Source organism: Peromyscus eremicus, chromosome 8a (assembly GCF_949786415.1).
Source record: "Peromyscus eremicus chromosome 8a, PerEre_H2_v1, whole genome shotgun sequence".
Taxonomy (NCBI): domain Eukaryota; kingdom Metazoa; phylum Chordata; class Mammalia; order Rodentia; family Cricetidae; genus Peromyscus; species Peromyscus eremicus.
In genome coordinates, this window is record NC_081423.1 from 27,006,573 (window position 1) to 27,020,434 (window position 13,862).

Below are 13,862 nucleotides of genomic sequence, written 5' to 3' on the forward strand. Positions count from 1 at the left end.
AAGGGGCAGATGGAGGAAGGAGAGGGCAAGTTTATTGCAGAGTTAACAGTCAATAATAACATGGTGGAAATACTAGACTCATTTGCCTCTAAGTAAGATTGTAATGGGCAGAGATTTTCTTTTTCTCACTTTATACATAGGAAATTGGAAGGTAGCTAGAATGTCTTTACTTCAAACCTTTGATTCCTTAACAGTCAGCTTTTGAGGTGGAGGGTGGAGAAGTGGCCATTGCTCTATAATAAGCACTTAATAAAAGTTTAGTTTTTTGAATGATCCAAACCTTTTGGCCTGACTGGGAGAAGTAACTCCAGCTACATTGTTTCCCAGCGGCCAGCACAGGAAATCGCCTCTGCTGAGGGCACCTGTGGCCAGTGACCAACCTCTAAAAGCATGCGTTTATTGGTGCAATGTGTTTTTACTCTTCAGAGATAGTGGGAAAATGAGGATACACAAAAGAGGGCCGGGAGACTGTGTTTAGACTCCTCTTAAAGCAGCCCCTAGAGAAAAGCCCAAAGTGTGTCTTTCTCCTTCCGTTATCAGCGTCCTTGATAAACTCATAGCTGATGTTTAGGAAAGGGAGACAATAAACTAATGAAGAATCAAGGCCTTTCTTCTTTCCATATACCCAGAATAGGGGGATTACTGAAAACGAAATAATATGATTTCAAAAAAAAGTGAGCAAAACACAAACAACACTGTAAACTGTTGTTCAGGGGAGCCCCTGGCCCGAAAATGTAGCACATAGGTATTGAAAATAACATTCACCTCTTTTTTGTAGTTATGAAAGCAGTATGTGTTTCTTGTGGGAGATTTAGAAAACACAGATATACTGGCAGGGGGTAAATTAAAGATTTCCAGGACTGAAGATGAAGAGGTAGAGAGTGCCTGCTTAGGATGTGCAAATCCCTAGGTTCAATAGCTAGCCCAGCTCCTTCCCATCCCCCTCCCCCTAATTATCACTCTGGTTATAGTCAATACTTCTATGGATATTTTCCAATTTCTTTTGTGTGTGAATAAATATGTACGAAAGTAGTAAAGCCATATTCTATCCTCCTGATTACTACATATTTTGTGTATATTACCCTACCCTGACTCATTACATAGTCATTCTTTAAAAAAAATACCTTTATAAGCAGGTCATTCTTAGCTAGTTTTTTGTTCAAACACTTTACCACTGTGTGTGTGTGTGTGTGTGTGTGTGTGTGTGTGTGTGTGTGTGTTGGGAGGGGGAGAGTGTTTTATTTTTTGAGATAAGGTCTCACTCTGTAGTCTTGGCTGGCCTAGAACTCACTATGTACACCAGCCTGGCCTCACACTCACAGAGGTGGAATAGTTGGATCAAATGATGCTTGTAAACTTTTCAATCTATGTTGTTTTTCAGAAAGACGGCATCTGCATTCCCAAGAACACTGTGTATTTACCAACCTTAGGAGTCTTGTGCTAAAAAATAAACCCTTGACAGTAGGGGAGGGTAATGATTGAGAACTAAGTATAATGACACATAGGTGAGAAATGCCATTCCTTTTTATGCTAACCTAAAAACAAGAAACACAAAAACAACCTTGATAAAGATATGCTCCAGTTTTTAAAACTTGTGTTTGTTAGTGACTGTGGGCATGCATATTGTCCTTGTGAATTTTTTTTCTTTGCTGGCACACCTATTCATGAACTCCATCCATTTCTACATGGAGGTGTTAGGGTTTTTACACATTGGTCTAAAGATATGCATACATTCATGAACATATATCACATTCATTTAATCTCGAGTATTTTTTATTTTTATGAGGGCTCATAAATGCTAAAACTTTTTTCAGTGCAAGCTTTTTTTTTTTTTTTAATCTCATATATTCTGGACAGGTTTTGAACTTCTGTGTAACCTAGGCTGGCCTTGAACTCCTAGTTCTTAAACTGCAGTCTTCTGAGTGCTAAGATTGCAGGCATGCACCACTATGGTAAGCTTTCAAAACTCAATTATATTTTTAACCAGTAAATTTTTACTTGTAGCTGGGCAGTGGTAGCAAACGCCTTTGATCCTAGCACTCAGGGGGCTGAGGCAGGCGGATCTCTGAGCTCTGGGCTAACCTGGTCTACAGAGTGAGTTCCAGGACCGCCAGGGCTACACAGAGAAACCCTGTCTCGAAAAAGAAAAAAGATTTTAAAAAAAGTTTTCTTACTTGTAGAAAACTAGGCAGAAACTAAAGTCTTTCTCGTAGTAATTATTTATTGACTGTTCCCATTCTAATGGGCCTGGTGGTTATCCTCTTTCGTGCGTTTTCTCATTTAATCATAATGTATCCTCAGCAGGTTATTGCAATTTGTATCCCCCGCCCCCATTACCTGAAGCCCAGCTCTAAGTGGTTGCGGAACTGGGCAAAAAACACCCAGGTAGGTGGTGGATTTGATTCCAAATTAGTGGAATAACCAAAGGGGGTCACAAAAATCAGCACAGCGGGATGCTATGCCATTATACGGCTGACTCCAGAAAATACCGTTCTGAAAACAAGTGTATTAAAAGGGCTTCTATCCCGCAACCCGCCATAAGGGCTGTTTCCTTGCCATGCTCGGCATGGATGCATGCTTAAGAGCACAATAAAATACTCACTGAGCCCCCTTTATAAGGAGGAACTCGTGCGTAACCAAGGGTGGCTTTTCTGGGGCTCCTGTGGGAATTGTTTGGAAATCTACCTCCCTATCGCAGGACAGGCTGAAAAGAAAGAAAGACAGGTGGAAGCGCCGGCAGGTTGGCAGGAGCAGCGCATGCGGAAGTCAGAACTTTCTGGGGGCGTCCCGGCCGCTGGTTCCACGCGCGGCGTGCGCAGGTGGCGCCTTTCCCCCCCGCCCCGGGATCAAGCCGGCGGGGTGATTGGGGACCCTCCCCTCCTTGAGTCTCGGGGAAGGTGAAGCCTAGCTTTCCTCCTGGGCGAGGGAGGAGGGTGGGCAGGAAGCTCAGCCCAGCGCCGGGGAAAGAAAGACTGCCATTCCCAGCCCCCCGCCCCGCGGGGCGCGGGGCGCCGGCGGCGCATGCGCGAGGCCCGGCCCCCAATTCCCCGAGCGAAGGAGGGAGGCCCCCGGCGGCCCGAACTGCGAGCCGCGGCGGGACCGAGCGCACGCAGGGGCGCGCCGGTGGCCGTGCTGGACGGGCTGCGGAGGCGCCGGTCGCGAGCACGCGAGGTCAAGGGCCGGACGGCCGCCGGAGGGCACAGCGCTCCCGGTGCGGGGAGGGACCCGCCACCCGCGGCCCCCCACGCGGGGACAGCGATGCGTGAGTCTCGCCCCGGCTCGAGGGCAGGATGTGCGAGCAGGACAAAGGCTGGGCGGCGGGGGAGGAGTTGGGGACTCAGAGCTGGTGACCCAGTCAGCCCCGGGCGAGCTACTGCGGCCAGCAACTTCGCAACTTTTGCAGAAGGGGACATTGGAAATTCTGCAAGTTGTTGCACACAGTTCTAGATCGCCCCAGGTTGGGCGGGCGGAGAGAGGGGAGGGTACACTGCTCTCTTTACAGGACAGCAGGCGACCACCGGTTCCGCAGAGCAGGGCGGGGGGGGGGGGGGGCGGGGGGGCTCCCGTCCGGGACGGGGACAGGGACGGACTAGGATAAGGGTGACCGAAGGCGGGGTGGGGAAAGTGTCTCCGGCTGCTGAAGCTCCCTGTGTCCTCGTAGGGTGCGCCCAGAGGTCCCGGTAGCCTCGGATCTGCGGCGGTGATGGATGAGCCGTGGTGGGAAGGGCGCGTCGCCTCGGACGTCCACTGCACCCTACGCGAAAAGGTCAGTCCATCCCAGCCCTTGTCACTCGCAAGGACTGGGTATTTAGAATTACTTTCGCTCTCGTGTACGTGTTTTCAAGATGCCCCGCGTGGGAACTCGGAACTCTTGGTGCCTATTTGTGCGCCGGCCCTTTTACCTTCATGGGGGAGTGTGATCTTCCTCCAGGGAGAGGACCTGGAGATCCAAGAACTTGAAGTCGGTTTTTCAAGAGAGCAGAGTTCCAGGCAACTAAATGGAGAATAGTTATCTTATCCCATTGGATTTACCTCCGGAGATTACTTTAAATGATACAAGAATGGACTTAAGAAAAATATTGTGTACTCATTTCAGTGTGTATTATGTGTTCAAAGACACATAATAATACACCAGGTCTGCATGCCATACATGATGCTGATTTTTCCTTTTATTGTAATAATGATGTAGCAATGGCTTTTAAGATAAAATTATTAGGCTGATGCCTAGCTCAGTGGTAAAGCAGATGCCTAAATAAATTTATATAAAAGTAGTAAAGTTAGAAATATTAGGTAGTTGATGAGAATGCATTGTTAAAGTAGGAACTGATTGGGATTTAAAAGCCAGGCCTGAAGGAAGCGGGAGGATCCCACAAGTTCAAGGCCAGTGGAGTCATCATGGTGAATTCCAGGAAGGACTGGGGGCTACCTAGTGACACCTTGTCACAAAACAAGAGAAAGAAAAGAAACACTAACTGGAAGAGGTTGCAAGCTAGAAAGCCAAGGGAGAGAACAGAAATTCCCCTGCCGGTTGGCTTTCTGTGGTAGAAGGTAGGGATGCCTGAAACATGATCCTGGCTCTTCTCCCCTCCCCAGGCTGCTGGTGGCCACTGGGAGGCTGGAAAAGCCCAGTGGACTGGAGGCTTCTCTGTGTTTCTTCCCTCTTATACCAGGGCTGGGAAGAGTCGTTTGGACACTTGCTGTGCCTATGGAAGTGGAGCTACTGTAACAAAGTACTGGAAGCTGGAGGACATCCTGCAGCAACAATGTATTTATTCTCTGATGTTGGAAGGGTCCAGAGATGACCTTTCCAACTTGCTTTTGAGACAGGGTCTTGGCGTGCAGCACGCTCAGACTAGCTGTCTACCTACTGTATGGTCCAAGCCGTTCTCAAATTCCTGGCCCTGTTGCCTCAGCATTCTGAGTGCTCTTAGCTTCCTCACAGTGTCTGCCTCGGTGTCATCTCATATGGTCTGCCTGAGGGTCTGTGTCCGTTTTCTCATAGGAGCCCACCCTAACCCGGTAGGACACAACTGTCCTTCAACTGGTACCTCTGACAGGATATGACTTTCAAGTAAGTTCACATTCTCAGGTCCCAGGTGGACATGAATTTAGGGGAGAGGTGTTCTCAACTGGTTTGTCAGCCCAATGTAGGACAGAAGTTGTCTTATTGGGGCATGTGGCTCCCTGTGGAATCGAGTCCCCCTTCCAGCACATGTGTACTGAGCTTCTGTGGCAGTCGTTGAAAGAGTCCTCGGATTCTTGGGGGAGGGGGGACGACTTATCAGATAGTCAGTGTCTTCCAGTCACAGGAATACTTTATTTTTTCTCTTTTTCTCTACCTGTTGATATCTCTCTCTCTCTCTCTCTCTCTCTCTCTCTCTCTCTCTCTCTCTCTGTCTCTCTTTCTCTCTCTGTCTCTCTCTCTGTCTCTCTTTCTCTCTCTGTCTCTCTCTCTGTGTGTGTCTCTCTCTCTCTCTCTCTCTCTGTCTCTCTCTCTGTCTCTCTCTCTGTCTCTCTCTCTGTCTCTCTCTCTCTCTCTCTCTCTCTCTCTCTCTCTCTCTCTCTCATAGCTTTCCCATGTTACTTTGCTCTTTCCAGAATAGAATGTTCCAGTCGGGGGATGTGGAGACAAAATTGAGTCCTAATAGTTCTTTTCAAAAGCAAGTCATGGTACTGCACACCTTTAACTAAGCATTCCGAGGTTGGAGGTCAGAAGTCAAGGCCAGAAAGCAGAGTCAGAGGAGGTAGGTTCTTAGTCCTTTTCTAGGAGTATTGGCTGAATGAATGCAGGTAGTGAGGGCCACTGGGGAACTTGCCTTCCTGATTGAACATGCCTCAAGTGGTTTCTGCACATAGTTTAGGACCGGATGGGAAGAGAAAGCTGTGTGGAAACAATGTAACTCAGAGTTCAGTTGCCTGAGACATTCCAGGCTTGAAACTGACCTTAGGGTCAAATCTCATTACTTACAATGTCCCACTTCCTCCAAACCCTGCTGACTGTATTCTTGCTGTATTTCTTCTCTCTCTTCAAAGATGTTTAAGAGTGTTTGGCTTGATGCAAGTTTTGAGTGAAAATTGCATGGTAAAGGGACTGGTACCTCGGCTGGTCTACTGTCTTTGAGGAACAAGGGCTGGCCCATTATCTTTCCCAGACAGGGTGATTTTGTTTTTAAATTACACATCAACTCTAATAATGTGTTCTTAATACTGTAGAACACCTTTTCAAGTGCCTGGCACACACTGGACACTCACCCTTGGTTGAATGTTGCCAGACAAGCACAAAGCATGTTTGCATACAGGCTGTGCAATTGTTCTGGTGCAACTGCTACCAGCCATCCTCTCCTGATGGCTGCAGAGGGCACAGCTGCCGCCTCGGGAACAGTGGGAGCCCCACGCCATCAGATGGGAGAGTCTGGTGTAGCGTCATGCAGTAATGTGGAAAATTTAACACCGTGGAAATAAGTCTTGGTTTTGTATGCAAGTTGGTAACGGTGGCATCTCTTGAGCTGGCTCTTTACCTTCTCTCGGCCCAGATGCTCTGGTTCATTCTTTCCCCCATACCCAGAATTCCATTGTGTCACTTTCTTCCTTCAAGACCTGCTGCTCTTCAAATAAAATTCCCAGAGGAGCCAGGCGGTGGTGGTGGCGCACGCCTTTAATCCCAGCACTCGGGAGGCAGAGCCAGGCGGATCTCTGTGAGTTCGAGGCCAGCCTGGGCTACCAAGTGAGTTCCAGGAAAGGCGCAAAGCTACACAGAGAAACCCTGTCTCGAAAAACCAAAAAAAATAAAATAAAATAAAATTCCCAGAGGACTGGGGAGATGGTTCAGTGATGAAGAGCACTGGTGGCTCTTAGGGAAGACGCAGGTTCAATTCCCAGCCCCCACGTGACTGCTCACAACAAACTGTAACTCCAGTCCTAGGCCATCCAACGCCCTCTCTTCTGGTCTCTGTGGGCACTTGTGTGCACATGGTGCGTAGGTATCCATGCAGGCAAAATGTCCGTACACATTATGAATAAATACAGTATTCAAACAACATTCCCAGTCCACACTATTACCTGGACTTCCTGACAGAGCACTCTCTTATCTTGTCTCTGTGTCCCTCCCTTGGAGTCACACTGACTTCCTCTCCGTCCCTTGAACGTGTCAAGTTTCTTCGTGCCTCGGGGCCTTTGTACTGGCTATTCATTTGTAGTCTGTGTTTCTCAGCCATTCTCATAGTATCCTCCCACTAATTTATTATCCCCCCCACGCCACGGTTAGATCGCCCTGTTTTATTCTCTTTATAGAATTTACTAGTATCTGAAATTGTCCACTTTTAGTTTGCTGTCTTTCCCCTGATTCCAAACATATATGCTTCACAAGAGTCCACCTAAGTCTGTCTCATGCAGTTCTGCGGCCTCCGTGTCTAGAATGGAGCCTTTCCTATATGTTTAAAGTGAGGAAAATGAATCATTCATTAAACTGGGGAGAAATATTTTATAGGAATTTAAAGGTCGAGGGAGACAATCTAAGAATATGAGCTATGTGGAAAGTGTGTGGCTGGTCTCCTTTCCCCCTTAGGATTGTTTTGTGGGAGCCCAGTGAACTCCTTCATATAATATGTGCTCAGCTAAGGCTTAGGTTTGTGGAGAGTCTCCTGGGGTCCCTAAATGTGACAGTGATCCCTGTAAGAAAGGAATCTTAGAGGTCTGGAGAGATGGCTCAGTGGATAAAATACTTGCCATGCAAGTGTGAGGACCAGAGTTCGAATCCCCAGCATGCACATAGAATCCAGGCAGGCATGGTAGCCACTTGTAATTCCAGAACTCAGGAGGCAGAGAGAAGATACGCTAAGGGCAACCAGGCTAGCTAGACTAGCCAGAATTGGGGAGTTCCAGGTTCAGCAAGAGACCTTGCCTCAATAAATAAAGGGTGAATGGAGAAGACATTGAGTGCTAACTTCAGGCCTCTACACACATGTGCACACACATGCACGCACACACGCACACAAACATGCATGCTTACCACACATATTTCAGGTTTGTTTTTTTAAGGCATCTTAGCAGTTTGTGGTGGCACAGAACCATAACACCAACACTCGAGAGGTGAAGGCAGGAAGATTGGGAGTTCAAGGCCAGCCTCAGCTACATAGCAAGTTGGAGGTCAACCTGAACTCCATGAGAACTTACCTTACCCTTTCTCCCAGAAAAAGGTGTTTGTCATCTCATGAGACCAGTGCACAGTGGTGGGTAAGACTCAGAAGTGAAAGTGACATGGTAGTTTGCTAACAGCCCTGTGTCTAGGGAGAGCAGGACCCAGGAATGAGATGGTTCATCCAAAGACCTTCCACCCAGCCTAGACAGGATTCAGGACTGGATTGGGGGCAGGGTGCCTTTCTACCAAATGTCTCTGGAGAAATGTCTCCTACTTCTCCCTTTCCAGGCCACCTCTGTCCCACACCAAGTCCTTAAGTTTCACCTGTGGTCCTTCTTCTCGGTCCTGAAGCTTCCATGGAAGACCCCTTTAATCCTAAAACACACTGCCCCTTAGCTTCACCCCTTCCGACCTGTCTGCTGTGGGTTGAACACTAGCTGTAACTCCTACAGGAAAATTTGTCCCTCACCTGTGCGCTGAACCTGAGAGAGGAGCAGATCATGACCACCCGGGAGGCGTGGAGGATGGTGGTAGTGATGGTTTTTATGGTGCATACCCCTTTGAGTATCAGATTAAAACCTAGAGCTCTTTTTTTGTCCCCCTAAAAAATGTGCCCTCCTAAGTTTAAAGTTAATACAGTCTTCAGTCTTCTACCTAATAGGTTCACGGAAGTTTGGGATGCACACAGAAGTGGGGCACAGACGGCACCTACCTTGAGGCTCACCTTGCTCACCCCCACTGTGTCTCAGCCTCTCTAATCTTGCATTTACTTTTCTATGATCTTTGCTGTCCATACAGGAGCTATTCAAACGTGGCTGTGAGCAGCCTGTGGGCATGAGATATGCCTCATCATGGTGCAGAGGGACCTCAGGGGCCACTGCCTCACCTAATACACACAGCATGCCGAGGGTCTAGAAAAAGGAACCCGAGGACTTCACTCAGACTTGTTGAACAGCTGTGCAGTAGTGTTTTTCTATTCCTAGTCTTTGGCATGGTGGGGGCTCCTGGTTCAGCTGGAGCTGACCGTAGTGCTGGCTAAAGCGTCATACACCGGACCATGGGGAAGGCACCTTCTCAGCTCCGGAGACACCTGGGTACTGTCCTCTCAGATAATGCTGGGTGGGGTCGTAAGAAAACAATTAGCCACAGAAGCAGGTGTCCTGGCCTGGACCAAAGTACACTGTAGTGATCTTGGAGAAATGACTACAGATTGAGCTCAGATAATAGGAGTAATTTCTCCCAGACCTTAGCCGGGGGAACCATTTTCCTTCCTGAATTTTATCCCCCAAAGAGCAGCAAGTATAGACAAAGCTTGCTCTCATCTCCTCTGGATTTTTGTCCAGGTTGTAGCCCTTACTCTCCAACTAGGAGGAGCGGGGTATTAAGCCAGCAAAGAAAATGTTTAAGGACCCTCCCTCATGCCTGTGATTTCATGCTGGCTTTAGAGGTTTTCGGGATGGAGTCCTTCCTCCTAAACCCACAATGTGACACCCCCCCACACACACACATTGACATGACATAGTGGATCTAGGTTTCTGGGTTCTAAGGAGCCTACAGCCTAGACACTTTTCCACCAGGTGCTCCCTGTCTTCTGGAGTGGAAGTCATGGGGTACCTTAGGGTCTTCTCGTGCTGCCCTAGACTGAGTGAGATCTGTTCAGCGCCGTATTATCGGACACATTTCTCCTACTTCCCGAAACTGCTTCATTGCACACTGAGAAGACCTTGCCCTTGTGAGACTGTTTCTGTTTGCTGTGATTCTGTTTGCATTGCTGGGGATCAGACCCAGGGCCTGTGATTGCCGGGCAGGTATTCGCCCACTAAGCTGTGTCCCCAGCTTTGCAAAACCATGTCTTGAACCGGTGGATTAGTAAAGGACCTTTTTAGTAGTTTGTGATTGCATTTATTACAGTTATCTTCCAGCACAGCGACGACAAAGGTTTTGTTCAATGGTGAAACTATTACAGCTGCTCTACTTACTATACATTTTACACCTTGCTAGCATCTGTCCACGTAGTATCTTGTTTATCCGCCATTTTGGTTCCAGTGCTGGGATTCTGCCCATTTTACAGATGGGGACCTGTAAGGCACAGAATGAATAACTATCTTAAAGTCACTTTTGAAAAAATGTTTTAGCAAGGAGTGGGAACATAAGCTGGGCCGGAAGGGGATTTAAGTTCTGTTGTCCAAGACACTGTAGTCTGTTTCATTATGCCATGGTCTCAAGGAACTGTGCTTTTCCTAAACCACCCTCCGATGCCAGCAGCTGAAGGTGCTGGCTTCACTCCGGGCGTTCGGAAGCGCTGTTGTCAAGCACACCCTCTTTGGTGGATCCTGGCCATGCTTGGGGCCTCACCTGAGTAAGATACTCTTGCCTTGAAGAAACATGGCCTCTGCCACCGCCTGCCCTTGGGTAGACACAGTGGGCTCTTGTCACCTGTCTTAAATTCCTTTTATTTCTTCACACTCGGCCTGAGTCTCTGTCTCCTAAAAGAAAAATGTGACCCAAGTCCATGTTCAAAAGTCTGACTAGGAGCCAGGCCTAGTGGTGCCGGCCTTCAATTCCACTACTCAGGAAGCTGAGGCAGGGGGATTGAAAGTTCAAGGCCTGCCTAGAGCAAGTTTAAGGCCAGCCCAAGACAGCTTACTGACATCCTGTCTCAAAAGTTAAGTTTAAAAAGGGCAGAGGACAGCTGGGTGTGGTGGCTCATGTCTGTGATCCCAGCACTCAAAAGGCGGAGTCAGGAAGACTGTCGTGAGTTTAAGGACAGTCTGCCTTACATAGAGAGCTCCAGGCCATCCTGGGCTACAGAGGAATGCCTTGCCTCAAAAACACAAAATAAATAAATGAATGAACAAGTAAGTAAGTAATGATATAAAGGTAAGAAATTCAGCTCAGCCAAAGAGTTCTTGCCTAGTATTCCTGAGACCCTAAATTAAATCCCTGAAAGAACAAAATAAACTGGCCAGTAAACAAAACAGCCCAGCTTGGCTATTATTGTCCGTTTGGCTTTTCCACTCCCTTTCCTCTTTTGAGTTCTGAACCCCTTTGTACACAGGGGGCCGTTTTCCATACGTCTGAGACACACCCAGTGCTCCAGTGAGAAGATGTCCTGGCCACTGCTGACGGTGGCATCTGTCTAGTGTTGGTCTCAACCAGCCCTAGCCCGCCGTAGCAGCAGGGCTGTCTCATGCCTGTGGCCTTCAGTGTCGCTCTAAGCGGCTGTCTTGGCGGCCCCTTCCTGGAAGTGAAAGTAACTAAGACTATAGTACCGAGAGTTTCCTGCTGTCTGAGCTGCAGAGCTGACTTGAGCTGCCCAGGATGGGGATACGGATGGGATGGAAGACTGACCAAAGAGGATGGAAAGCTGCTGGGGGCTAAGTGGCATTCCAGATGGCATTCAGCTGTACAGCTGTGCAGCCCCTGAGCCCAGTGCATCACATCTGTTTTTTCAGTGTGTGTGTGTGTGTGTGTGTGTGTGTGTGTGTGTGTGTGTGGTACTGGTAATTGAACTGAGGACCTCATATGTCCTAGGCAAGTGCTCTACCACGGAGCTACATCCCCAGCCCTCTTTTTCTTTTTTCACTTTTTGATTTGAGGCAAGGTCTTCCTCAGTTGCCCAGGCTAGCCTGAATTTTGATCCCCTTGCCCCAGCCTTCCATATAGCTGGAATGACCAGCCTGTACCATGAGGCTCGACTCCTTGTAAGTGTCTCATAAGAGGATAGGATAAAATGTGTGTTCATGTGAGACCTCAGGCCTTAGGGTACCAAAGTGTGAACACAGCACCCAGGGGAGACTTGGTCTGGATGCTTCTTGTCTTGAGGAAGCTCAACTCTTTTGAGTTCTGGACCACACACTGTCCCTGCGAGAAGACAAGGATGTGTGCTTTTAGTGACCCTCCAGCCTCAGAAGCATGTGACACAAAGACTGGGCTGGCATCCTGGTTGCTGGGGAAGCCTGTACTCACTAGCTAAAGGAAGGCAGAGCTTGGAAGGCTGGAGCTGGCCCTGAGCCTGTGCCCTTGACTTGCTCTTTGTCTTCTAAAGTCATGTATCATCCCCTTGGGCAAAGGAAATGCAGCCAGAGATTTTCCCGAATGTGAGCACCTAGCAGAATGAGGTGATACTGAGGTTTACACACACAACACACACACACACACAACACACACACACACATACACACACACACACACACACTCAGAGAGAGAGAGAGAGAAAGAGAGACAGACAGACAGACAGACAATATGAATTTGTCTGTTTAGAAATTTTCAAAACTAAACACAAGAGGAGTTGGAGAGATGGCTCAGTGGTTAAGAGCCCTGGCTGCTCTGATCTTCCAAAGGACCCAGATTCAATTCCCAAAACCCACATAGCAGCTGACAACCATCTGTAACTCCAGTTCCAGGGGATCTAACGCCCTCTTCTGGTCTCCTTGGGTACTGCACTCACTTGGCACACAAACATACACACAGGCAAAACATCCGTACACATTTAAGAAAAAAGATCGAGGCTAGTTATGAACCTGTGATCCTCCTGCTGTAGCTTATAAGTTCTGAAATTAACATGCCACCATGTCTAGCCTGTGTCTTTAGGAATTTACCAACATCGTGCACAGTGCTTAACTTTATAGTTGTACCATGATTTCTTTGCTGTAGGATTAAGTTCCAATGCTCACTTGCTTTTGTCAAGTTCAAGTGTGACTGACATGCTGACATATAGTAGGATGCACAGGTATGAAGTGTGCACACAGTTCACAGTGTATTGTGAGTTTTCAAGGATGTGTATAAACATGTAACTAGCATGATCAGAACAGATGTCACCTGAACCTAGGAAGCTCCCTATTCCTCTCAGTCACCCACTCCTGCTCCCAACCCCAGATCATCCATAACCTACTTCTTCTTCCTGCAGCTTAGGATTAGTCTTTTCTATGATTTCCTGTGCGTGTAAATGGAGTCACATATGCCCTCTTCTCTGCCTTTCAGCATAACACGATGCTTTTGTGATTCTTCTGTGACATTTTGCCTTTCGGGGGTCTGTTATAACAGTTTGAGCAGCCATTCTTCCCTTGATTATCTGTTGGGTTATTTCAAGTGAATCATTTAATTGCCTATTGCACTGTGGTGAAGAGCCTTATCTGCCTGCCTGTCTAGGGATAAATTCCTAAAATGAAGTTGTGCATGACAAGATAGAATTGTAAGAACCTTGCCTGTCACCAGTCAAATTCTCAAGAGGGTACAGCAATGTATGCTATTGATGGTGATGAAGCTTGCTTACCACTAACGTTGCTAGCCCAGGTAGAATCCCTGTAAAAAAAAAAAAAATTAGTGCCCTTGGATCAGCTAAAAGTGATGTCTCATTGGCTGTGTGTAAAAATGACCAGGGCCCCAGAGTGAGAATGCCCCCAAACACAAAGGCATGGGAAGGGCACTCTCTTAGGCCTCTGTAGTAAGGAATGGGCCTAGGACCCTGTGAGGGGCTGGGTAGGGGCTGTCGGGAGCCTTTGCTGGAAAACTCTTGCCCCCTCTTAACCCTGGCACTGCAATGTACTGCGGGTGGCAGCCACTCGGTAATTGGATGCGTTGGAAGCAGAGTTTCAATTATCCCGAGGCTCGGGGTCTCATGCAGGTCGCTGGAGCAGATGGTGCCAGAGTCTGGAGTCATTAGAGTAGACCTCATAGATAGCCTTATCTTTTCTATTGTTGACAATTTGTGATAAAGTCACAA

The 13,862-nt window shown here is 47.8% G+C and overlaps 1 protein-coding gene across 1 annotated transcript in view; it reads left to right on the top strand.

Annotated features, from left to right (window-relative positions):
• Window positions 1-3,674: 3,674 nt before the first annotated feature.
• Ccnjl (cyclin J like) overlaps window positions 3,675-13,862 on the top strand; it is a 57,935-nt gene continuing 47,747 nt past the window's right edge. The window contains exon 1 of the mRNA XM_059270365.1: window positions 3,675-3,766. Coding sequence (XP_059126348.1) covers window positions 3,704-3,766 — 63 coding nt within the window. The 5' untranslated portion in view covers window positions 3,675-3,703. The remainder of the gene's footprint in view (window positions 3,767-13,862) is intronic.